The 26,086-nt window shown below is 51.7% G+C and overlaps 1 protein-coding gene and 1 long non-coding RNA gene across 18 annotated transcripts in view; one reads left to right on the forward strand and one right to left on the reverse strand.

Annotated features, from left to right (window-relative positions):
* Trak1 (trafficking kinesin protein 1) overlaps positions 1-25,293 on the forward strand; it is a 179,326-nt gene extending 154,033 nt beyond the window's left edge. For 7 of the 17 annotated variants that reach the window (XM_076577392.1, XM_076577393.1, XM_076577398.1 and 4 more), the window contains 6 exons: positions 1,991-2,067; positions 3,299-3,535; positions 4,326-4,642; positions 9,844-10,194; positions 19,374-19,476; positions 22,429-25,293. In XM_076577392.1, coding sequence (XP_076433507.1) covers positions 1,991-2,067; positions 3,299-3,535; positions 4,326-4,642; positions 9,844-10,194; positions 19,374-19,476; positions 22,429-23,191 — 1,848 coding nt within the window. In that variant the 3' untranslated portion in view covers positions 23,192-25,293. Of the gene's footprint in view, positions 1-1,990; positions 2,068-3,298; positions 3,536-4,325; positions 4,643-9,843; positions 10,195-19,373; positions 19,477-20,544; positions 20,638-22,428 lie in introns of all 17 variants that reach the window. The other 10 variants (XM_076577399.1, XM_076577386.1, XM_076577391.1 and 7 more) reach the window with 4 other exon arrangements.
* LOC143274378 (uncharacterized) lies at positions 12,532-16,328 on the reverse strand. Its single transcript, XR_013053013.1, has 2 exons — positions 16,032-16,328; positions 12,532-12,659 (listed from the first exon to the last, which is right to left on the reverse strand). It is a non-coding gene; the product is annotated as an uncharacterized LOC143274378 (long non-coding RNA).
* Positions 25,294-26,086: the final 793 nt, after the last annotated feature.

The raw sequence follows: 26,086 nt of genomic DNA on the forward strand, positions 1-26,086 counted from the left end.
TGATGATGGGAGAGGGCGCATTGTATATGGTACATGTGCGGAGACCAGAAGATAACTCTGGAGTAGTTCTCTCCTTCCGCCTTGACACAGGCTCCAGGAATTAACCTTCTCGGAGCCATCTCAGCTGAGATGGGATTTATGGAGGGAGCTCTTGCTGAGATACTTTCCTGGGAAGTCTGTTTTCTGTCCATCTCAGAGAGGGCAGTCACAGCCCAGAGGAACAGCTCCACCAAGTCCAGCTCAGTGAGCCAGGGAGTTGACTGGGTAGCTTAGTGGGCATGGCTGAGGGCTTAAAACTGTCTTGCAAAACCAGGGCTCAGCACGTGAAAACACCAGCTGTGCAAGCCTGCTCCACTGAGTGATCCCCAGAAACCACATGAAAACCGGATCTGGTGGTGGACATCTGTAATTCTGAATTCGTATTATGAGATGGGAGGTGGAGACAGGGTAATTGCCCAGAAGTTTGCAGGCAGGCTAGCCTGGAATACACTGAAAAGTGGTAGAAATAAGAACAACGCCCATCTCAACAAGGCAGAAGGAAAGAACTAACTCCCAAGGGTTGTTCTTTGACCTCAGTGGGTACACCATGGTACACAAGCACCCGCATGTGTCCACAAAATAAATAAAAAATACAATTTAAAAAGAAGAGAAAACCAAACCATCGTGTGAGGAGAGATGGGTAGCACACACCTTTCTCCATGTCTTCTGGAAGGATTCTCAGCTGTCGTATTTGCTGAAAAGCTTTTGGTGCCTCTTTGAGGCTCTTGGCAAGCCCAGGTTTTGAGGGTGGTTGTTTTGAAGGGTGTCGTGCGTTAAAGGCAGTTAAAGCAGCATGCAGCATGCCTGCGTTCCTGGAGCTGAGCACCCGATCTGCCTCTTGCTCTCTGCCGTTCCAACTGCCAGGAGCAGGTTTTACTCGGCAATGTTCCAATTCTTTCACTTTGTGGTGGGAGTTTTTATTCTGTAATCCATGGATAGAATCTGGGGACCCATGAACATTGAGGGAACTATGTCTTCTGTTTTCATAAATGTTCCTCAAATCAGAGGGCTGGGTGGGGCGCATGTGGGGTCAACCTTCTCAGTACACCTAGGGAGTCAGTAGTGTTCAAGAACCAGCCTTCCCGTGACCCTAAAGCTCATGCCACCCTCTCCCACCCCCAAAAGGGTGGCGGTGTACTTCAAGAAAACTAGTAGGAATTAAGGGGTTGAGAGATAGACATGTGCAAGGGATGGGGTGCAGTAGTGTCAGAAGTGACGGGTGGGCAGGGAGTGTTTACAACGAAGAAATACGGCGTTCCTGCTGGGAGAAGCAGTCCTGTTTCCTGAGCACATGGTGAAGGTGGGTGCTGCGGCTGGCCGGTGGGGTGAGGAGCTTCCAGAGAAAGCACCGCGGTGGCAGTGTGCGTGACTTAGTCCATGAGGTGGGGACCCTGCCCTGCAGAGCCAGAGAGCCCTTGGCAGCTGGGTGCCTGCCTGGGAGTCGGAGGTACAGCCTTGGCCTCCTGGGTGTCCTAGTCCTAAGGAGCTGGGACTGCAGACCTGGGGGGTCCTCCCAGCTTAGTGTGACCTGTGGGGGCTGGGAGGCCATGTAGGACATTTCAGAAGGCTTAGAGATATTTAGAGCTACATTTGTTCCTGCTGTTCTGAACACACTTTCCTGTGCCCCCTCGAGTTCCCCGTCCTGTACTGTAGCCACAATTTTACCTCTGTAGTTTGGCCAAGGAAGCCTTGAATGGACTAGCTTTTAGACACAGCCATATTAGTGTAAGGGGCTGTTCACTCTCACCCAAAGATGCTGTGTGCTCAAAACCCGCCTTGGCCTTGGGTCAGCAGATTCTCTCTGTGGAGAATGCTTTTAGCCTTGTGTTGTGTGGCAAGAAGTCTGAAGACGGTTGGACCACCTATTTCTTCCCTGTGGCTCTTCTGGCCTCAGCCCTGGTGTAGAAATGGATGCCCTTGCTCACTCAACACGGCTTCTGTCTTTTCCCAGGACTCCTTGGCTGCAGAAATTGAGGGAACTATGCGTAAGGAGCTGCAGCTGGAAGAGCCAGAGTCTCCAGACATCACGTATGACTGCATGGTTTTTGTATTTCAAGTTCCCACAAACGGACTCGGGACTGGTTCTGTTTATAACCTAACATGTGGACCTCAGCCACCACCAGCCACAACTGTGGTCCTCCCTGTCGGGTTAAGAGAGATGAAACCTCATGTCTGACCTTTTCCTGCTCTTTTCTCATGATAATGGCTGTAGCTCAGCTGGTAGAGGACTTTCCTAACATGCACAAAGCCCTGAGTTCTGTCCCAGCACCTCATAGCACCTGGTGCAGTGGAGGGTCAGAAGTTCAAGGCTGTCTTTAACTGCAGCCTGTGTGAGTGAGTCCCTGTCTCAAAAGACCCACCAAAGCAACAAAAGAAGTTACTGGATGAGCTTCTGGGAAGTGGGAAGGAGGCTGTGTCTCCCTGCCAACCTCCACTTCCCCATGGAAAGCATTGCTCTAAGCAAAGAAAGCCATCCGCAGTAATGAGACCTGGGCTCCTCAATGGTGTGGGTCAGGCTTGTTTCCTTCTGGGGACTCTGGGGTCTACAGCTCCCCTCCTAACGCCAGATTCAGGCTTCACCTCCCTGGAGCATTTAGAAGGAATCTGGGGACCATGTTTTCTCTCCCCCCAAACTCCTGAGACAGAATTTATATGAGACTGAGTGGCTAGTGTCCTGGTGACTTCAGAGTGTGTACAGACCTGGCACCCCAGGGAAGCAGCCAGTCCAGAAATGTACCCACCCTTTTCTCCTTAAAAGAAGACACATTCAAATCAAACTATGGGTTCTGCACTTAGAAATGGTAGTTTCTACAAATAGCCTAGTGGGGTATTTATCATCTCAAGGTAGAAACTTCAGATTAGTTTGAAGTTTTACTTTTTCTTTTATATGAATGGTTACACATAATCATTCTGCAAATGTCTGCGGTTAGCACTGCCCTTGTGGAGCTTGCACTCTGGTGTAGATCTGAAAGAAGCAAGTATACTAAAGACAAAAGCAATACCTGAGGACTGTTATTTCCAGGTCAGGCTTCGGATCTGTGACAATCAGTGTCCCTTGGGGTGGCAGAACCTAGTGCTGAGCCTTTGGGCACCGCATCTCCCCAGTCCATACTGTGATGGAGGCGCCACACTCTCAGGAACACGTGAAGCCCTCAGTCAGCAGGCCACTCGGGCTCCCTGAGGTGTTTCTTTGGAGGTGGAGGTGCTAGCTCCAGGTTCTTCCTGAAGCGTTTGCTCATGGCTGCCATGTTCTCCCCAGCCACCAGAAGCGTGTCTTCGAGACCGTGAGAAACATCAATCAGGTGGTCAAGCAGAGATCACTGGCCCCCTCCCCTATGAACATCCCCGGCTCCAACCAGTCCTCAGCCATGAACTCCCTCCTGTCCAGCTGCGTCAGCACCCCCCGCTCCAGCTTCTACGGCAGCGATGTTGGCAACGTGGTCCTTGACAACAAGACCAACAGCATCCTCCTGGAAACTGAGGCAGCTGACCTGGGGTGAGCAATGGGCTTTTCTCCTGTTGTGGGGAGGGGAGAAGTGAGCTCCATTGAATTCAGACTCAGCCACCATCCAAGAGACTTCTCTACATCCCAGTTACCCACCTTATCCACGGCACTGGTATTTTCAAAAGGGACATCTCGAGTTGATATCCAAAGCATGCTCTTCCACAACATGCTGAAGGGGGAAACTAACAAATCCTGCTCCCCACGAATCATCGCTGTGGCCCCTCGGGGGCTTGGATGCTGGAAAGGGCGAGGAGGACCCAGGCTCTCTGGTTTGCTTCAGAAGGTGGGGTGAAGAGGGCTGTCAGTTGTGGGGTCTCCTTGGTGATAGTCAGTTCCTGTCAGCCCTGTGCACCCCAGCCCTCGGACTTCCAAAACAGGCACTCTGGATCAGTTGAGCCCTACGGAGGGCTACCCAAGATCAGAGATGGTTTCACTGAGACCTGAGAGCCCAAGCCCTTTCATCTAAGAGGCAAAAAGGGGGTTCCCTTGAATCAGCTCCCCTCTAGTACCCAGGAATAGCAGCCTACAAAAGGTCTTCCTTTTTATAACCAGGAGGGAGATTGTTATGAAAACACAAATTTGCTTATGTGCAGTTTCTCAGTTCATGCTGATAAAGCCATCTGTCTCTAAGAAAAGTCAGCTCAGGCCCACAGAAGTAACTCCTCCAGGTGTCCGCTCCCATCCTGGCTGGCCTGGTCTGAGACCATCTCCTGTCCAGGCAGTGGCCTTGCCCCGAGGGGTCCTCAGTGCCCTTTAGGTACTTACCTCCTGTCTTCCCCAGGAATGAGGAGCGCAATAAGAAGCCAGGCACCCCAGGCACCCCGGGCTCCCACGACCTGGAGACGGCACTTAGGCGGCTGTCCCTGCGCCGGGAGAACTACCTGTCTGAGCGGCGGTTCTTCGAGGAGGAGCAGGAGAGGAAGCTGCGTGAGCTGGCTGAGAAGGGCGAGCTGCACAGCGGCTCACTCACGCCCACCGAGAGCATCATGTCCCTGGGCACACACTCACGCTTCTCCGAGTTCACTGGCTTCTCCGGCATGTCCTTCAGCAGCCGCTCCTACCTGCCTGAGAAGCTGCAGATCGTGAAGCCGCTCGAAGGTGACCCCCAGGGGCCACGGCCCCTCTCTGTCCTCCTCTGTGACTCACTGTGGGCCCTGATCCACCACAGGAAAGCCAGCCACCTCTGTCACACCTATTCGTTTTTCTTTCGAGATAGCCACCCACGCTGCTGGTTTGAGTTCCTCTGAGGTGGCCTCTGTTAACAGTGGAACCACCGTAGGTGGCCCACAGGTCTCTCCTTTTGTCCTTAGTGCCTTAGGAGCCAGCCTAGTGGCAGGTGTGCAGCTTCAGACCCTTCCCCGTGGCTGCCCACATGACAAATGTGGCCATTTGTCCTCACGACAGCAAACCAGTTCTAGATCAACCCAGAGGTCTGGGAAGGAATGCTCTGGCTTCTCAGAACTTTCACTGTCAAATAGCACAAGCCAAGCATCGTGAGTACCACCCCAGCCACGTGGAAGTGTTGTGTGTGTTCATATGTTCGGATTTGTGGCTTTCTGGAGGTGATCCAGGCCCTGCAATCTGCAGTGTGGAGGCCGACAGGAGGCCGACAGGAGGCCGGCCCTCGAGCGCAGCAAACCCCTGTGCGGGGCTTCACTCTTTAGTTAGTACCAGGGGCTCCTAGAAAACCTCCCCGTTCTTTCTCCCTTTGTTCTGCATGCCCCACGTTTCCCCAAGCCGTGGCCTCGTCAGGAGCCACCAAGTGTGCACTGCCCTTGCTTTTCCCACTAGAGTGTGAAGCCCATGTGAGTTGAAGACCTGCTTTAGAACCACGCATCGCATTTTTATGTGAAGCCAGATGTCTGCACATCTGTGTTTTCTCAGCTTTTATCACTGTCCCTTCTAAGGAGCGTCTCTGGATGCTTCAGTCTAATTACGCTCCACACTCATCCTGACATTTCAGTGCCACAGCTTGTTTCTGTCACACAGGTACAGACTTGTACCTGAGAGGACAACAATTATTTTCATCTCAAAAGCCTCTGTCTGTGCTGCCTCGGGGGTGGTGTCAGCCTTGCAGAACAGGCAGCCTCAAGCTGAGGCCATGATTAGTAAAGACATGCGATGTGTCGCAGTCCCTATATTTCCAAAGAAAGAAGAAGGGCTATTTTTGGTTTTTCCTTTTAATAACGATGAATTAATTGTGCAATAGGTCCTTCCTAGCTTCCAGGGAAGGGGCGGCTCACTCTTTTTAATTGTTTATTCAGTGTGAGCGTGTGTTTTCTGACCTCCAATTATGTCTGGTTTCCTTTCAATAAAACCTTCCATTTCTGCAATTTTATTTCTGCCTTTCTTTTCTTTTCTTCTTTTGTCTCTCAGAGTTCATTAGACACTGACCATCTCTCCGCTTCCCATACTTAACTGTGTTTCACTGGGTGACCTATGATATGTTTTGGGTTCATTTTTCAGGTGCATTGCAGGATGAGATTTTGAAAACTTAATTTTGACCAATTCATCTTTGTTTCTTCTAACTTTGTACCTTTATTTTTATGACAAGAGTAAGAAGAAACTCCACTTGTGTGTAAGATGAATTTCACCTGTGGCATCCTGCACCCCTCCCCCCAAGAAGTTGAATTACTACCATTAAAAAGTCATGTCTTATCACTGTGGCCTGTAACACACCCTGTGATATGGATCCTTTTGGCTTCATTTTGTATTTCTCAGACTCTTTCTTAGGCGTTTAGAGGACAACTGGTATGTTCTCTCCTCCTTCCCCTCCACATCAACATTTGCATCACTGTTGGCTCTAAGATGGGATGTTAGTGTAGCTGTGTCCCTGATTACAGTTTCTGTCATTGTGTTGGGTGAGTTAGCCCTCCTCTTGAGCCATCTCCCTTATTTGTAACATGGGCATATAGCTATCAAACAAGAATGTCAGACTTGTCCCTGATTCAGCCACCTGCGTCTGAAGGGCCCAGCTACAGCTGTTGACCCCTGAACCGTCATTATGCTGGGGTTATGTCCTCACACGCATTTCCATTGGCCTGGTGAGACACCGATAGAATATCCTTGATCTCTAGCAGTCCAGGTAAAGGCACCTGGGGTGAGGTCCCTGGAGACCATTGTCTGGGAACATCACTGAAGCAATCAGTGTCCTCCATCTACTTCTCCATTTCCCATTTCAACCATCTTGCCAGTAAAGAACAGGATATTCAAGATAAAAAAAGAGATGTCTGTCTTAGAAAGATTGAGCTGGGCAATAGTCCTTCTCCTGTGTTCTGCCTGTCCCAGCGTGTTCTCGTGTGGGTGGGAGGAGTCTCAGACGGAGTAGGTGATGAGAAGTGGTCAGTAGCCCAGTGCTTTTCCCACTTCCTGATAGGCAGGAAAGAAGCCAGGGTGAAGGGTGAGACTGAGAAAGGAGAGGGCAGAGGCGGCCTGTGCTCGCCTGGGGTAAGGGCTGCTTCAGCCACCTTTAACTGTTCTTCCTGTGTCAGGAAGATTGCAGGGAGGGGTGGTGGAGCCGGGAGGTGGGTGGAATTCCCTCAGAACGGCTTGGGGCATGGAAGTGAGTGTTCCTCCCCTGCTCAGGTGCTGGGTTCCTTGAATACCTGGAGCCTCAGACCCAGCCAGGAAGAGCAAGTGCTCTTGAGGCCCACTGTTGACGTAACTGAAATCACAGCTAAGGATGAAACAGTGTTCAGGTCTGTGGGACTGAAAGCACCTGTCCCACAATCCGCAGCCGCCATCTGGGCTTGCTATTGGCTGGATTCATGAGGTTCATGTGGGGGTGGGGGGTCTCTCTGCTGAGAGCTCCAGGGAGTAGATGCCAGAGGCCTTCATTTTAATCCCAGATGGGCTGCTTGCTACTTAATACCACCTCTGGCGAGTGCCTTTCTCTCCCCACACTCACTGTCCTTATCTGTGAAATGGAGAGTAGCCGACACTCAGCAAGTGCCTGATGAATGGTAAGCTGACGCAGGGGTGGGTGTCCGAGCTGGCCTTGAGGATGGCTTCTTCCTGTGGCCTGTGAGAAAGCACTGGATAGTGTGATAGGGGCTGTCAGAGGTGGCGTGGGTGTGGGGCCTTCCTGCTGGGCCTGCACACCGACCTGGAAGTTCTGCTCTGGGTCACTGACACCACCTGTTCAGCTGATGACCAGCCCCTGCTGCCACTGAGCTCACGTTCCTGGCCCACGCACTGGCTCAGTCACTCAGCTTCAGGAACTTTCCATTCTCCCATTTGTACAGTGGGCGAGAGTCCCTCCTGGGGAGTTTGAGGCGTGCATTGCTGTGCTTGTGTGTAGAGTCCGGGAGTTTCTATTGGAATGTGGAGCTCGTGCGCCATCATTTCAGATGCCAGTAAGCAGAGGCAGAAGGCAGTCTTCAAGCTGTCGTTATTCAGTGAGCTGCCAGTGGAGAAAACGAGAGGTTAGCCTGCCAGAGGCCTGTCTTCCATCTCATCTCCCGCCAGCAAAGTATACAGGGAGGGGAAACTGAGGCAGCCAATCCTTCCATAGTTTAGCCTTGTCTCTGAGTTGCACACTGCTGGTGTGTTTCCCTAGCCCTTCTGATATTCTTCCTGCGTCATCTCTGTGTAGTGGAGGTCTCGCACACGTGAGGCTACCACGTCTTGAGTTCCTCCCAAGTCCCATTTGGATTGCAGCTAGGTCAAAGAAACCCTTACAATGTGTGTATGTAACTACTTACAACCTGCTTTGCAGATGATGCTACAGTGTAAAGTTAGGATGTGGCTTACACCAGCATTGGGAGACAGAGGCAGGCAGATCTCCGAGTTAGAGGTCAACTTGGTCTACAGAGTGAGTTCCAGGACAGCCAGGACTACACAGAGAAACCTTGTCTTGAGAGTCGACAATATAGACGGTCTACAGTATAGTGCTTCAGCCTGCTGTCCTCCATCAACACCGTGCATGTAAATCACGCAGGGACATCATACTGTCATGTCCGATATGAACATTTATGAAACAGTGGCACTTTTGAAGTTCTTGGCATACGCATTTCCCTTTTGGTTAGCGATTTCCTTCTGATTTTCAACAGATATGGACCTTAAGGATGGTTTTTGGGTCTCAGCGCAGGTGCCATTTGAAGCTGAGTCTTCTGCCTGTGGGGACTCTGGGGATCACTGGAATGCTTAGCTCCACCCCTGATTTCTGCCACTAGGTGGCATTAGCATCCTTGTTTCTCCCAAAGTTGTGGTCACCAAAAACAACTTGTATTTTGTTCCAAGATAAGGACTTCTGGAGTCCATACAGACATGAATATGTTGTTTTGTTTGGTTTTTAAAACCTCTTTGTTGCTTTGTTTTTTCCTTTTGCTCACAGAGGGTGTTTTGTTTGTTGTTTTTTGTTTTCTTTGTTTTGTTTTTTTTTTAATTCTGTTCAGTAGGCCCAAGTCTGTTAAGGGGGATGAAATGTGTATCCTTAAAACTGGCATGGACCTGGAAGGGGTGTTGAGGGTGTTAGGACTCAAAGTGTGCTCTTTGCTTTTTCATTTTAAGTGGGGTTGAAATCGTCCATTTTCAGAATCCTTCTCAGACCTCCATGGCAAGTGGGAGGACCCAGGTGTTTGGAAGCACTGAAGGCCTGAGCTGCCCCTCACCCACCCCAGCCACCTTTCTGTCTGAGATATCACTTAGCTCCTCAGCACCCAGGGTTTCCAGACACTCCTGGCCCTGTGCACCTTCTTGGTAGAAGGCCTGGGACACCTGAGGTCATCAGGGACACTCTGTTATTACAAACCCCACAGGCTGTCACCTGAGTCCTAGGGTCCAGTGTCACCTTGGAGACGGCTCCACAGCTTTAGGCCTCTGTGACGTCTTACCTTGTTCTTGAACCCTGCCCTCACCTCCCTTCCTTCATGGCTACTCTTTTTTCATAACTTCCGTTTGCAGGCTTGTACCGGAGTGTCCCGTGGCTTCCTGGTCCCTGCGTGTTCTCACGTGTTGTTACAAGCTTCCTGTGGTTCTTGTCTGGCCGTTTCCACCCTCTTCTGTCAGAGGGATGATAGTGTGTTAAGTGTGGCCTGGGGTGCTCTAAACACTTGTAACCAAACGTTGGCACCCAGTGTATAGCATGTATTTTCCTTTAGAAATTGCTGGTTCTCTACAGTGGTGCCCCCTCCTGGTACGGCAGGGGGATAGCGCCATTGTCCAGTTGCAAGGGTCAAGTGAGCTCTATTCCAGGCCCTCCCACAGGCCCACGCAAGCGCAGGTGTGAGGGTGGGGAACGTTTGCTCCAGCTGGCATCCTAACCCCCTTCTCCTCCCCTCTCTCTTTTCTCCCACAAGGTTCAGCCACGCTTCACCACTGGCAGCAATTGGCCCAACCTCATCTTGGGGGCATCCTGGACCCCCGTCCTGGTGTGGTCACCAAGGGCTTCCGGACCCTGGACGTTGACCTGGATGAAGTGTACTGCCTTAACGACTTTGAGGAAGATGACACAGGTGACCACATTTCCCTCACGGGCCTAGCTACCTCCACGCCAGTTCAGCACGCGGAGACCTCAGGTGAGAGGTCCCGAGCACTCAGGACTGTCTCAGGCAGCAGAAGTCACTCCAGCCAGCCTCAGGCTTCCCCAGAGGAGATGCACAAGCCGCCAGCGCCAGCCGGCCTGGAGGAGGAGGAGGAGGAGGGGTCTGGTGAGGGCGCCTCAATCAGTCCTGTAAACCTGACACCTCTCCCGGACACAGAGCTCTGGGCCTTGCTCACCTCTGTTCCTGGCACCATCCGTAGTAACTCTGTGTCTGTAGCTTCCGCTCGTCTGTGTGGGTGACAGGGAAAAGCTTGCCCATCGTCAGGTTCTGTTTTTAAAACAGAGACCAAATCCTCCACTTTGTGACAAGTAGGCACCTCTGCCCATCTTGGAATGGAGGTGTGTGGCCCAGCAGGGCCCTGCAAGTGGGAGCAGGAGAGGCTGCTAAAAAGTGGGATATGGTGCCCCGAGAACAGGTGCTCCTGGATTCTGTAGCGGCCATCCGGCCCTGACTCTGATATGGCCCTTTCCCATATCACCTTGGGATTTCCAAAATGAGCAAGATGAGCAATTTTAGGGGAATGATGAAGAGTGGGAGGCAGTAGGATGTATGAAAATCAGACAGAAGTCCAGGGGATGGTTAGATGGTGCCTGTTGGCCATGCCAGCTCTGTGAAGCTTGTGATACTTTCATGTATTCAAGTGTTCAGCGACACTCTTTAACCAGATACATTGTAAGAGATGTCATCTCTGAACAGAGAGGATGCTAGGTGCTCTGGCTAGCCCCTGTCCCACCACCAGGTACCAGCAGTGTGACCATGGGTGTACGGGGTGACCCACAAACCTCTTGCACTGGGGTGGGAAGTTTGTGCTCAGGGCTCCTGGGACCTGTGGGGCATTATGTAGTTACTGCTAATCCACATGCTCCCTTTGCTTTGTTCTTGGACCTCCTAGATCATTGTCCTGGGAAGACAAAGAACTCAGGGTGTGAGAGAAGAGATGAGTGACCCCAATACTGTCATCCTCTTGACATCCCCAAGTCACTAGATGCAAAAAAAGGATGTTTGCCTTTCTGATTCATAATTTTAATTTGTAGAGGCCACAACATTGCGATGCAATCCAAGGCAGGACGAAGCCAGGGTTTCATGGTGTTGCCTATCCCCAGGTTAATTGCAGACAGCTGTGGTCAAGGGGCTTGACTTGAACCAACTGTTTCTTTAAATGTCAACTTTAGAGGTGTATCACAACCATTTATGTTTTGAGTTTTTAAAGTAAGTTACCAAGTGAAGGGTATAGAGAGAATGAGCATTCATCCTGTGAGATCTACACACTCAATTAGGCCTGGTGGTGTACACTTACAATCCAAGCACTTACAGTTCCCAGGAAGCTGAGGCAGGAGGATCTGGACTACATAGTGAGATTCTGTTTCAACAAACAAAAGGACAGGACAGCTAGCTGCAGCCTCGAGTCTTGATTTGTTGTCAACACTGGGTCCCATCTGAAGGCAGACAGCACCAGCATCTGGCTAACTGCCACGGAGAAAGGATAGCAGTCAGAGGTCACATAGATCCTTCCTATAGCTGGAATGCCCATCCCGGAAGATGAAAGATGCACCCCTCAGGTGCTTTGGGGGGAAGTTGTTCAGAAAGAATAAAATCAGTGCACCCAGAGCTGTGTGGGAGGTCAGAGGGTGAGAGCCCTGGTTATAAGAACGCGAGGCCCAGCCTCTGCCCTTCCTGTGACAGTGGACCTTCTGGCCTAATGCCCCACCCCTAATGGAACCTTATAGTATGTTCAGCCAGCAACTTGAGTTGAGGGCAGTCAAACACATGTAGAGCAGAAACTATAGAAAGGTCAGGCTCAAGGTGTGTGCTCCCAGCATAGCTGATCAGTTGTTCAGGGTCGTTCAGGAAAGGTGTCCTGTTGAGCAGTGAGTTCTCTAGAGCTTGTTTTCTTCGTGGGAAGCTCTTCTTTGGAAGCACTGTGCAGGGGGAAGGTGTGCAGAGCCATGTGACTCCTTTTCTCCACTGAAATGACCGATCTGTTCTGCTGTCAGGAGTGGGAGCACGAGACTCTGCCACCCCGAGACAAGCCGGATACCCCAAATGCTCCTTATGCACAGTCAGGGAGTGTGGGTAAAGGCTGATGGGTCTTCATGAGAAGGCCTGGAGCTCCACAGTCTTGGGATTTATGTCCCACTGGCCTGGTCTCTGCTGGCCCAGCGCTGACACCTGAGCTCCCAGAGCTGCTGTGTGCTTGGAAGCATCTCAGAGGGCAGAAGTCTGAATCAGAAAGCAGTTGACAGTCTTCCTTACAGTTGGTACCAGCATGGGCCAAGAATAGGAAGACTCACCTAGTAAACATTTTCATTAGTGTATTTTAATGTACCTTTTGAAGCATCCTGTGATTTTTTCCCCCCTTAATCTCATGTTTTGAGAAGGCTGGTTCCATGCTGTTGTGTTGTGAATGATCTAGAAGATTAAAATGGACCACTGAAAACAACCTTTAGGTCATAGCTTTATTTATTTTGATGATTGTTTGATGTCCTGAGTTGACACAGGAAGCACATTTTTCTCAGGATAGTCATTGCCGGGTCCCTGGCACTCTGTTTTAGTTCATGGTTGGGAATGGTCTGCATGAGGAAAAGGGTTAATTAGTCCACTCTGTAGCTGGCTGGTGGGAGAGGCTCAGGCTTGAGCTCAGCTGAATCTCCTGAAGACCCACAGGGGAAGGAAAGATTAAACCAACACCAGAGATGAAGTCAAAAGTCAGTTTGTCTGTCTGTCACTGCCATACATGGAGATAATACCCTGAGACTGGCTCATACTTTATCCACCTGTGACCCCCGAAGTGCACATGACTCACAATTGGGCCCCAAGATCCTGGCATCAGTGTAGACCATTGAAATCACACTCATTCAAAACAGACCTCAGAAGTTCTGTTCTCAGAGGCAGAGGTCAGGAAACAGCCTTTGTACCACTTCCTTACCCAAACACAGATCCAAGCTGTGCTCAGGAGCTTACGTGGAGTGAAGGAATAAAGAGAATAGCCCGCCATGGGAAGAAGTCTGGCCAGTGAGACATTCCTTCAGTTCAGTCACAGAGCGGGGGGGCCCCATGAGAGCAAGCCCTCCTGAATCTCTGTCACACTCAGTCCCACCCCTGTCCACAGAGGAGGCTGCACATAGCTTATATGAAGAAACCGGCCCAGTGGGTCTGGAAGGGAAGGTCGGTATAATTGACTCATAGACCTGGTGTCTTTGGCAGAGGGAAGTGCCTTCCGTGTTCCCCATGGGATGGGGACATTTTCTCAGCCCTGACTCTGCATCCTTGAGTCCTTAAAGAGTGAGTGGTCTGCTCACACCCACTCGGTCAGAGCATGCTAAGAAAGTCTAGGGCTGTTTCTAAGAGCACTTGGTGAACTGAGCGTAGCAGGCCATCCGCAACCGGAAGTAGAGCAGTGAAGGAAGGGAATGGAAGAGCGGACTCCTCAAAAAGGGACAGTGCAGGCATGGCCCTGCCTAAAACTTAGAGAGCAGAGCCAACTGGAGTGTCTCCCCTCCAGGACACTAGAGCTGCCGTGTGGCTTGCTGAGGCTCCTGTGTGGCCCTGCTCATGTGGAGAGGACTTTATGAGCATACAGGGGTGTTCAGACAGACGACAGCCACCCCCTTGAGAAGAATGGGAGGCATACTCTCCAATCTGCCCAAGTAGGCGAGGATTCTTCCTGACCTCCGTGTCAACCCCGGAAGGGAGGATGAGGAGCCAGCAGCGTGTGCTCTGGCCTTGTTAGTAGAAAAAGACCCAGAGAGAGTTTTGCATTTGCTCCTTTGACAGTTTTGCCATGTTCTAAAACGTTCTTTTCCTCCAGAGGATACCTTAGAGGCGCTCACAAGTTGTCCCTGCCCTCTCTGCAGGATGTTAGGAAGTGGTTCATCTCCTAATTCATACACATTTTTGTGTTTAAACAGATAACAGGCAGTTTGCTATGGTGAGAATAGAATTTTTAAGTTCACAAGAACTAAACGTCAGTTGTATAGAACCAGAAAAAGATCTTATGATTCTTTTCAGTCTCCACAATGGAAACTTCCAGAAGATCTACCAGACTGGGGTGTAACAGGCTGGGAGCCAGGGGCTTTCACAGAGCTACAGGACGAGACTAGGGCTGTTAAAAGAAACATTCAAGAATCGAGAAAACTGGGAATGGAGGGAAGCCAGAAGCTAAGAGTTTAGAAAGTTTTGTCACTAAAGTACAACAATTCATAGTTTAAAACCACTTTTATCTTGGTGGTAAGCTACCTGTCACCCCAGCTCTCAGGTAGCTGAGGCGTGGGGATTATGAATTCGAGGGCTAGCCTGAGCTAACATAACTAGACTGTGTGTCAAAACATTTTTGCATAGTCTCATTTGAAACCAGTGTGACCATGTCCCTGTACGGAGGAAAGCGCAGGTTAACTGTGCCACATCCTTCCCTCCGTGCTTGTACGAATGTGGCCATTGGGCATGTGGTTCATACATGATCTTTCACAGGTGCTGTTACATTATGAAACATTTTTCCATGCCCTGATGCTTGTCTTTTTAGGAAGAACTCTAAAACATTGCTTTCGCCTCCTTTTTTGGCTCATGAAAAGGCAACCTTCCCATCCCAAGCAGGACAATGCCGTTACCAGATGGGTACTCTGTAAAAACAAAAACCGGTCATGTGCTTAGGGCTTGACTCAAGCCAGGCAGGCTGTTCAGTTTGAAGAGGGCAGCTTTTATTTTCAGCAACTTGGGGGTTGGGGGTAGGAAAGACCCTTGGGTACCACTGTTGATGTGGTGGCCACTACTGAAAGTGTGTGTGTGTGTGTGCTCGCGCAGAGGGTGGGGAAGGAGAAAGAGTTCATAGAAAGTGCACAGCGGGTGCAAATCACATGACAGCAGCTTCACACCCACATGGTCAGGTCAAGGAAGGGGGGACTCGCTTGCTTCTCTCGCCCCAGGCGCCTACTTCCCACAGAAGGCACTCTGTGCACTGTAAAGATGGGGTCCCTTTTTCAAGAGTTCCAGATACGTTTGAAAAAAATGTTTTTGACATTGTTAGAAGTTATTTATGCGATCTTTAACGAACATATCTTGGGGCTGAAGATGTGGTTCACTTGTTTAGCGTACACAAAGCCCTGGGTTCTATCCTCATGACTGTAAACCAGTGGTGGTGCACACCTATAATCTCTACACTTGGGAGGTAGAGTCAGAAGGATCAGAAGTTCAAGGTCATCCTAGGCTGTCCAGTGAGCTCTAGGCAGCCTGGGATACATGAGCCCCTGTCTCAAAACAACACATAGCAGAGCGTGTGGCGTGGCCAGGGTCTCCGCACTCTCAAAGGTCTATGAAATGGCCTGGGTTGTGCCACGTCTCACGACTCCAGTTGCAGCAACAGGCTTCAGTGCCTCTGCATGTGCCCGCTGGCTTCTCGGGTGTTGTTCTGAGAGGAGAGTGGTTAATCCGGTGTAGTGTCAGCTTGCCCCTCCCTAGAGGATAGACAAAAGGAAGGGCTGGGTGAAATCTCTGTCCAAATGTGGCTGCCCGATGGGCAGTCCAGTCATCTTTAAGTCCCCGCAGGGCCCTTGAGCTCAGCAGAGCGTCTGCCATACTCCTCTCCTCTGAGAGCTTTGGGCTATGGGGAAGTAACAACCTTGCAGGGCAACAGCCACCCTGGTGTATGCACATCCCCTCCCCGCCACCCCGCCACCCAACTCTGTTGGAGCCACAGGACTGTGTCAGGGGTGACCTACCATGGGGCCTGGCCGCCTCGCCGTAGGCAAGCAGGTAGTGTTACCTCTCAGCTAGCTTCACTCCAAGCAGAAGCTCACAGGCCACACCACAAACAAGAACAAAGTGAGCCTCGACCTTCCCACGCCCTCCCACAGCTGGCCATGGCGGTGTTAGCGCGTGGTACACCAGTCTTCTTTATTTCACCCCTGTGGGTCTCTGACAGCCAAGGCTTAGTTGATTTTAAACCTTACCAGTTCTTGTATCAGCATCAAAACCTAGAGCGAAAGACCAGCTAAACGTAGAGTTGTTAAATGAAAGAAAAATCCATGTCCATCTAAAATGTGGTCAGGTACCAGAGTGGGCTGTTGTCTTAGTGAGCACAAAGCCCAAGTCAGCACAGGAGTCCGTCCACCTCTGCAAGCGCCTGGCTTGCTTAGTTACCAACAGTAACCTTGGCCCTGCTTGTAACCTGCCACTCAGCCTTTGGCTGTGATCAAGTGTGTCATCTATCCGTCCCCATGATGCCCGAAGCCTTCCAGTCAGGCTGAGACAAGAATAAGGACTTCACAGGAAGCTGGAGTATCATTCCAAGAAGCCCTGCCCTTTGTGCCCTCAGAATGAAGCCTGTGAGGTAAACAAAAGTTGGACTTGCAGTTGAGCAGGGCTTTGGTGTGCAGTGTGGTCTCGGCAACTCCAGCTTTGAACCCAAGCCCCAACTGCAGAGCGTGTTTTCATGTCTGGATTCTTCTTTTCCTAAAGCCAAGAATCAGGGCTCAATGTTTTGCTTCTCTGGAGAGCCCTTCCCGGGGAAACTCACTGTCTCTATATTGTGTCCCAAGGAAGGGAGGCGCAGCTGCGTCCCGGCAGTCCGTGGTGACACCGAGAGTCCGCGCTCCCAGACATCCCTGTGGTATTGTGGAGGGGCCGAATCCCCGGCTTTGGCTCTTCAGATAATCAGTCCTCTTGGTCTTCAAAGCTGTCCGTTGCTCCTGGGGAGTGGGGACATGAATTTTTAGCAGCCTTTTCTTATCTCCCAAACCCATTTGGATGTGATGGGTTTTACTTCTGTTGATTCAACTCCATCTCTAAAATGTTCTTGGAGACTGTACACATAATGGGCTAGGGAGGGACGGTCGCACATTCTGGCCACATGTTCAGATGGGGATGCACTTCTAAATTTAACCCCGCCTGGCCTTGATTATTTTTTTTAATGTTTCCTCCTACTACCATTTTGTCCTAATGATCTATTTACTCCTTCCACTGTCTGTCTTTCCTCAATAACCCTCCTCTCAGGCTTCCTGTTGTTTTTTTTCCTGGACTTTGTCGCTGTCCAAGACTTGTGATTGTTTGGTTGCCTTATCTTCATAGCTTGATCCACTTTGTTGGCGTTTTTTTTTTTTTTTCCTCTTCATAGCTTGATCCATTTTCCGCAGCATGTTCTCAGTTACCTGAGCTCAGGAGCCACTGCCTGCACCCAATACTAAAGTCATTGTTTCACGAAGGCCGTTTCTTTTTTTCTTTTTATTTATTTTTTTAAATTTATGTGCATTGGTGTTTTGCCTGCATGAGGGTGTCAGATCCCCTGGAATTGGAGTTACCGATGGTTGTGAGCTGCCATGTGGTTGCTGGCAATTGAACCCAGGTCCTCTGGAAGAGCAGCCAGTGCTCTTAACCACTGAGCCATCTCTCCAGCCCCACAAAGGCCGTTTCTGTCTCATTTGCTGTGTTTCCTTCTGTGCCTCTCGAAGGCTCTGCTGGAGGTCCTGGCGCCAGCTGCCACCCCAGGTGTCCCTGGGCCTCCTGGACACAGCTGGGGCACACTGCCACCCCAGGTGTCCCTGGGCCTCCTGGACACAGCTGGGGCACACTGCCACCCCAGGTGTCCCTGGGCCTCCTGGACACAGCTGGGGCACACTGCCAGCTCGCACTGCATTTGCCCTTCTCTCCCAGCCATCATCACTATTTTTGTGCTCTGGAATTATCCCCCTGCCTCCGATCTGTGTCTCCAGCCCATCCCACCCCTTATTATTATTTTTTTCATGTTTGCTTCATTTGGTTTCCGATTTTCTTTTAAGGCACAGCCAGATTCTTTTTTTCCTTTTCAAACCCAAGAGAAAACTTACCACAAGAAGATTCTAGTAGTTCGAATCTTCATAGCCTTTGTGTTTCTAGGAGGTGTCTGGGGGCTGAGCTGCTGCAGGGCAAGGCAGTGAGTTGGGCGCTCCTCTCGTGACTTCATCATGCATATGTTTTGATGCACCACACACACACATCACACACCCATACACACACACACACACACACCCATACACACACACACACACCCATACACACACACACACATCTCACACACACACACACCACACACATACACACCCATACACACACACACACACCCATACACACACACACACATCTCACACACACACACACCCATACACCCCCCACATGCCCCCCCACACCACACACACACCACACTCACACCACACACACCTCACACACATACCACACACACCACACACACACACACACCACAACACACCCATACACAACCCCATACCCCCCCCACATACCCCCCCACCACACACAAACACACACACACCACACACACACCACACTCACACCACACTCACACCACACACACACACACCACACACATACCACACACACACACCACACACACACACACACACACACACACACACACACGCTTTTTTTTCCCCACTGATGCTCAGGTTATGAGTTAGGAAGACCTTGACAATCACGACGTCTTGGAGACCGCCTCCCTGACCCTTCGCTGGCTTCTGGTGCATGGTCCTTCCACTCCCGTGATTTGCTTTGCTGCAGCCTTGGCCGTCAGCGCCCTAACAACAACGTGCAGAGTGGTCACAGGGGAACACCTTGTTCAGTTCCAGTAAACATGGAAATCCTAGAGACCATGTGAAAGAAAGCCTACCGGGTGTGGGGCAGGGAGAGGGGGTCTGACCAGACCGGGTTCTGGAACTCCGGGACGTTGTTGTTGGGGCGGCCAAGGCCACCTCTTACCGTGACCATCGCAGGCGGACAGTAGTGGAGCCAACTTCCCTGAGCCCCTTTTTGTGTGAACAGAAAAGGGAGCTTCGTGAGCCTTGCCTGCTTCCAGGTACCAAGCACCTCCCCTGCCCACCCCACCCCTCCCTCTGGGCAGAGCACCGGCCCCTGCTTATCAAAGAAATACACAGCAAACAATGCTGGAAGAAAGCAGATCTGAGCTCTGAGGTGGAAAACTAAATTTGTCCATGAAGGCCCATTGGCCCTCCCCCATCCCCTGGGAACTGGATCCACTACTGGCCCAGAACTCTGATGAGGAACCCTGTCTGGATTGGGCCGGAAGCTGGGATTCGATGCTCTGCAGACCAGTGCTCAAAAACATGGTTATTTTTGAGGGACCACCTTCAGTCCAGAACATCGGTGTCTCGACTTCCTCGCCCAGATCCAGTTCACAAGGTAGCCCATCGCCTCTCACATCTGTGGAGGGTCATGCTGGATTTGAACTTTTATCGTGCTTTGTTTGGATGCAAGGAATATGTTTGTTTTCTTCCGTCCCAATCTAGCGCACTACCCGGGGAAATGCATGTCGCAGACCAATTCCACTTTCACCTTCACCACCTGCCGCATCCTGCACCCTTCAGACGAGCTCACTCGGGTCACGCCAAGGTAAGGGACCATGGCTCTGGGGCGCGTGGGAGTGGGACAAGTTGGGGACGTCCTTTCTCACAAGGTGTGATGGTGGAGGTCAAGAGCCAGGTGTGGTGGCGCACGCCTTTAATCCCAGTACTCGGGAGGCAGAGGCAGGTGGATCTCTGTGAGTTTGAGGCCAGCCTGGGCTACAGTGAGTTCCAGGTCAGCCAGGGGTAAATAGTGAGAACCTGTCAAGGAAGAAAGAAGAAGCCAATTACAGCATGGGAACCTGAGTTTGACCTCCATCACCCACGTGCTTGCAACCCCAGGTGGATGGATCCCTGGGGTTCACTGTCTCAAACACGAGGTACATGGTGCCGAAGGAACAATACCCAAGGTTGACCTCTGCCCTCTCTATGTGCTCCTAGACCCACACGCATACGTGCACACGTGCACACACATGCACACACAGAGCCCAGTCCAACAGGCATAGGCGCCTGTAGCCACCCATTCTGGGTCCCGTCTTTCTTTCTGAACCTTGTTTGTTCAGATACAGAGTCGGGTCGGGGCCGCTGGGAAAGCCGCTGTCACCGTCCTCAGTGTGGACTTTTAGGACTTCCCTTTCCCGACTGCAGCCAGCATTCCGCAAGCCCTGGGGATGAGTCGGCACGGTTGTTATCCCAACGCTTGCAATGGAGCGTGGAGTGCTCTCACGGTAGAGTTACTGAGCTCTGTGGAAGTCCTCACATCCCTGGAGCTGACTCCAGGAACTGTTCTCACAGCCAAACTATAATGGCCAGTGTGAAAAAACTCCGGTGGAGTCACATGCCCGCTCTGGCTTGTTCCCCTCTGGCATGCTATCTGGAGAGATGTTGGTCCATCTGACTGGATTCCAGCCGTATGGCTCCCCTCCCTGCCTTATAGGGAGACAGGAGAATGGACCCCCACAACCCAGGAGAGCGACCCCCCCACACACACCACCTTCTGTGTGATGCAGTCAAACAGGATGGCAGAGTTAATGGCTGGTGTCAGGGAGGGAGGTGAAAAGGGCCAGCTCAGAGCGCACCCCACGGAGCACCTTAAACTATGGATAATTCTCCACAGGTCTTGTGAGGATGACGGCGAAGCACCCATATGCCCTGTTGAGCTGAGAGGAGATGTAGGGCAGAGAGTCTGAGCCCACGGGCAAGGCAGGGGGTGAGCACACGGCCAACGGAGCCTGCTCCTGCAGGGCCTCGCCGAAGGAGCTGTGTGTGCAAGTGTGGCTGCCACTAACCTGGGGACGAAGGCCTTGGTGTGTCTCTGGGGTTGTGCCTGGTTAACACGGCCTTGACCATCATTACTTCTAATCCAGCTAAACCCCAGACCAGCTGAGTGTCGACACTAATGAAGGCCTAACCAAAGGTCTCACCCGACGGGATCCCTCGATTTCTGCTTTGTGTCTGTCTCCACTGCTTCACTGGGAGATGCTGGCTTCCAGGCCTGATGTCGTTTAGGAAAAAATATTTTTAAAGTCACAGGATACTTGTGAAACTGAGTGTATTTTTGGCTGAAGCTCTGGGCCTCAGACCGCCCCGAGTATGTCTTCCCCTGAAAGTCCCATGTGGCCACACTGGGGACCAGGAAAGCCTTGGGAGTGAGGAGTAAGAGGGGACTGTCTTGCTTGAGTTGGGAAGAAATGCAGTGGAACCAAAACCCCTGAAAACCTTTCTGGGGATGACTGCGTCAATAAGCAGTCTAGAACATTCTTACCCTCCAGCAGCGGTCAGCATTTGTAGAGACCTTCCCTGTGCCTTTTGCACCCCACATCTTCGGTCCCAGAAGCTGCTGAGGTCTCTCCAAGTGCTCCAACTTTCCAGGGTCTCCCCTCCTGAGCTAGCGTGAGATGAGCTGTTCCACGACCCCCACCCTGTGCCCACAACCTCTGGGGAGACCCTCTGCAGGTGGGGCCTCCTGGCACCCCCAGCTGGTACTTGCCTTTGAGTTGTCTCTCTCTAGAGAGGAGGGCCCCTTCTCCAGAATGGGCTCTGTTCCTTCTCTTCTTCTAGCTGGTACCTGCCCAGGGTACCTGGGCCTCCTGGGGAGAGGTTGCTATGCCTAAGTCCTGGGGACCACTCCGCTGGCCTGTTGCTAGGGAAGCTGACCACTCCAGCTAAGGCCTAAAGCAGGCCACCACTGACATGGGTCCCACGAGGTGGTGGTAGCAGATTCTCCTTTGCTTGCCTGCACTCAGAAGCAGGGCAGAGCTCCCTGAAAGCCAGCTTTGTGAGCAGAATGCTGCTTCTCCCTGCTCCCCTGCCTCGTGGTGGCCTTCCCAGCTGGACGACAGATGCTGTGACCTCAAAGCCCCCAATCAACAGGCCATGGTGAATGGGCAGGGCTCCCTTTGCAGCCATTCAGGGCCAAACACTCTGTGGGCTTTGAACGTGCAGAGCCTAGGCAGACAGATCACGTGAGGTGTGGTTGTCCTCTGCCCTTGCCGCCCCACTGTATCCCAGGGAAGAACGAGCGTGAGCAGCGAGGGTGGAGGGTGAAGGCCGTGCGTGGCCGTTTGTGCTGCTCCCACAGCACAGCTCTGATTGGCATCTCAGGAAGATCGAGGTTTGAGAGAAGAACTATTCTGGGTAATTTGGTTGTTGAAGGGTCTGCCCCGACAGCTGTGGGGCCACTTCACGTGTGACCCTGAGCAGGCCAGCAACTGACCGTGGAGCTGCACCCTTTGCCCAGAGGAGAGGGCTCTATATGCCCCTGCCAGGAATGAGCACAGGGGACCGTGTGCAGCTTCCTGTTAATTGAAGCACAGTCTTATGTAAGGGGGACCCCCTCCTAGGAAATGAGGAGCAGATGCAGACAGAGCACCTGCGGGCACCAGGGTGGCTTCTCTCACCCCAAACCCCTCTGTGCACTCTGCAGGAAGGCAGGGCCACTGATCCCTACAAAGATGCCCGTGGTCTTTCTGATGAATAACCAGACCCCATTTTCTTTCAGCCTTAACTCAGCCCCAGCTCCGGCTTGTAGCAGCACTAGCCACTTGAAATCCACACCAGTGGCCACGCCATGCACCCCCCGGAGACTGAGCCTGGCGGAGTCCTTCACAAATATCCGAGAGTCCACAACCACCATGAGCACATCCCTGGGACTGGTATGGTTACTGAAGGAACGAGGCATCTCGGCGGCTGTGTATGACCCCCAGAGTTGGGACAGAGCCGGCAGGGGCTCCCTCCTCCACTCCCACACGCCTAGGATGGCTGTGATCCCATCCACCCCGCCAAACTCTCCCATGCAGACACCCGTGGCCTCCCCGCCCTCCTTCGAGTTCAAGTGCACGAGCCCTCCCTACAGCACCTTCCTGGCCTCCAAGCCTGCCAGCTCCATCCTGAGGGAGGTGAGGGAGAAGAAGCACCTGAGGAGCAGCGAGAGCCAGACCGACGTGTCTGTCTCCAGCCTCAACCTCGTGGACAAAGTCAGGAGGCTTGGGGTGGCCAGAGTGGTGAACTCAGGGCGAGCACATATCCCCACCTTGACTGAGGACCAGGGACCTCTCCTCTGTGGAGCCACAGGGCCAGCACAGGCTCTTGTTCCTGGGGGCCTGGTGCCCGAGGGCCTGTCTCTGGGGTGCCCCAGTGGCATCCGACGGAATCGCAGCTTCCCCACCATGGTTGGGTCCAGTGTGCAGATGAGAGCCCCCGTGATCCTCACCTCGGGCATCTTAATGGGTGCTAAGCTTCCCAAACAGACTAGCTTGCGGTGAGGCCAGGGGTCGCTGCCCTCCAGGAGACCAGCGTTTTCCTCTATCTGCTCCTCGCCTCCTGTCTCCCACAGAGCACTCACACCCTTTCCCCTCTGAGGTCTACTTCTCCTGAGCTAGACAAATCAACCTTGTGCCTCGTGGGGGGAGAGTAGAACTCCACACGGTGTGTACACAGGCCTTGGGGACCTGGTGTCTGCTCTCTTCCACTGTGCAGGAAGGGATAGCCCAAAAGGTTACACTCTCGAGATGTCACCTGAGCTCACCCGGGGGGAAGGCGGCATCCTTTCTTCTTTACTTTTAAGAAGCACTGAAATTCCCAAGGGTGTTCTTATCCCATGGATAGGAACCTGGTGAATCCTGCATAAGACTGTCGGGTTGCACACCACAGCGCCGCACGGCGCAGGCCACAATGCATCCTCATCCTGTGTCGCTGGCCTCCTTGGCCACCTTGACAGCCCACAGCTCTGCTCACCACCAGAGAGCTGTTCTTCTGTTGTAGGTGGTCCAACTTCATCAAGATCCGCTCTGATGGGTTGTCCGTTCTCAGGTGTGACCCGAAGTCACCCTGTGTCTGTCATCAGCTGACAGGCTCAGAGCCTGACCTGAAAAGAATGTATTTATGCTCTGACGCACCATCAGGCAGTCCCTCTATGTTCTGTGTGACTGATTTTTTCATTTTTAAAATTTTTATTAGCAGGGAAGTCTCAGTACTGATAATTTCTCCTGGTGGTTCTATGACATGGAGATGCAAACGGTGTGCACACTAACTTGCTGATAACATAGCTTATTTCTGGGACCCAGTGTCACAGCCAGGTTGATGGATGACCAGTTATCACTGCAACAGTAGGATCAAGGGGATGGGGACAAGATTGTCAAATCTATACACCGTGGAGAAGAGGGGCGAGTGCCCAGCACCTCACTGCACCCTGGGTCAAGGTTGGTCAGGTCTGGTGGCTGCTGGCGCCTCTCCTCTGAAGGGAGCTCAGGCAGCATGGTTGAGCTCTGTAGCCATTTAGTGGCTATTTTTGTTTGTTTGTTTGTTTTGAGACAGGGTTTCTCTGTGTATCCTTCCCTGTCCTGGAACTTCCTTTATAGACCAGGCTGGCCTTGAACTCACAGAGATCCACCTGTCTCTGCCTCCTTAGTGCTGGGATTAAAGGCGTACTCCAAATTTTTTTTTTTAATCCTTGTTTCAAAACAGGAACAAGTTTCCTCCCCATCCCCCAAGCCCTTTGTCTCCTCATCCCGTTTCTGTCCATAGGAAAAAATCAGAGGTGCTTATGAATGGGAGAATGAGAAAGTGAGAGGCGGGGCCTGTTGCCGTCACCCACTCAGTTACAGTTTTATTTATTATCTGTGTGTGCTGTATTTTAATCAGATTCCCCCCCCCTTCCATCTCCAGCCAGAGTGTGTGTGTGTGTGTGTGTGAGAGAGAGAGAGAGAGAGAGAGAGAGAGAGAGAGAGAGAGAGAGAGAGAGAGATATCCCACCCCAGGTATAATATTTATTTACTTTTGTCTGAATATGACTGTCCATCTGTGTGTCACGTGATCACCTGCCCCCAGCCATCTCTCGAAAGGTAGCAAAGCAGCCTGTGTACAAGAAATTGTCACATGGACCCTCCCCCCAGCAAGAGATGTGTCCTTGGATGGAGTGAGGGTCACCTTATATCCACTGAGGATGCTCTGAGAAGGTCCCCAAGCAGCAAGCTTCAGTCCCGCTATTTCAAACTATTTATTCTCCAAACACGAGAGTGCTGGTTTGTCACGTTCTCCGCTCTCCTGCCTGCTGTGGGTGTGCGGTCACTCCAGGTAACTTACCTTTCTATGTGAATGTATTTGAAAGCTGTAGGTAGAATAGCAAAGGAGGGTGACAACCACGCCTTTGAACGGACCGTCCATGTATTCAGAGGAGCCACCCATTTGCGCTGGGAACACCAGTGTGAAAACCGGCATGTTAGAGGTTGTGATACTTAGTGTAGTTAATAAACTGGTGAGCAACATCAAGCAACCCCACGACCAAAAAGTGTGTTGTAATGCATCAAGATCAACAACAAAAATTTATTCGCTAATGAATATCAATAAAACAAGCTCAAAGGCTGGAGACTTTGGTCTATCTCTTGGTGTGGCTGTGTGTGGATGTGCGCACCTGAATGTAGTTGCCCTTAGAGGCCAGAAGAGGGCAGTGGGTCCCCTAGAGCTGGAGTCACAGGTGGTTGTGAGCCCCCTGACATATGTGCTGGAAACTGAACTCAAGGCCTCTGCAAGAGCAGTAAGTGCTCTTCACCCAAGCCATCTCCCCCTTGGTACGTATCTTTTCACTCAGGAGATTAGCCTCTTCAAAGAGCTGGGGGTGTTTGGCTCTTTGGGGACAGTAAATGAAAGGCATATACTTCACATACTATCTCCCTCCCATCCTTCCCCAACAGTTTCCCAGCCAGATCCTGATACACTTTTCGGGACTGCATGCTGCTCCATTGTATACACATGGTGAACACACACATCCTTCTGTAAGCCAGTCCCCACAGATGGTCACAGAGTTGATTCTCGTCTTTCATGATCAAAGCACAGAATGAACATAAACTTTCACATAAATGATTTCCCACACAGGTGTGCACATCACAGGGTAGTGTTGAGTTTCCTTGCATAGAGTTTTGCCAAGAGACTTAAGAACCAAGTGAGATAGAGGAAGTGTGAGGAGGAAAGGATAAACTCACTAAGGTAAACACTGGGGGTCTGGTGTCATGAGTGTTAGGGACGATGGGGGCGTGGCTTCATGAGTGTTAGGGACGATGGGGGCGTGGCTTCACGAGTGTTAGGGATGATGGGGGCGTGGCTTCATGAGTGTTAGGGACGATGGGGGCGTGGCTTCATGAGTGTTAAGGACAATGGGGGCG

Source organism: Peromyscus maniculatus, chromosome 7 (assembly GCF_049852395.1).
Source record: "Peromyscus maniculatus bairdii isolate BWxNUB_F1_BW_parent chromosome 7, HU_Pman_BW_mat_3.1, whole genome shotgun sequence".
NCBI classification, from domain to species: Eukaryota; Metazoa; Chordata; class Mammalia; order Rodentia; family Cricetidae; genus Peromyscus; species Peromyscus maniculatus.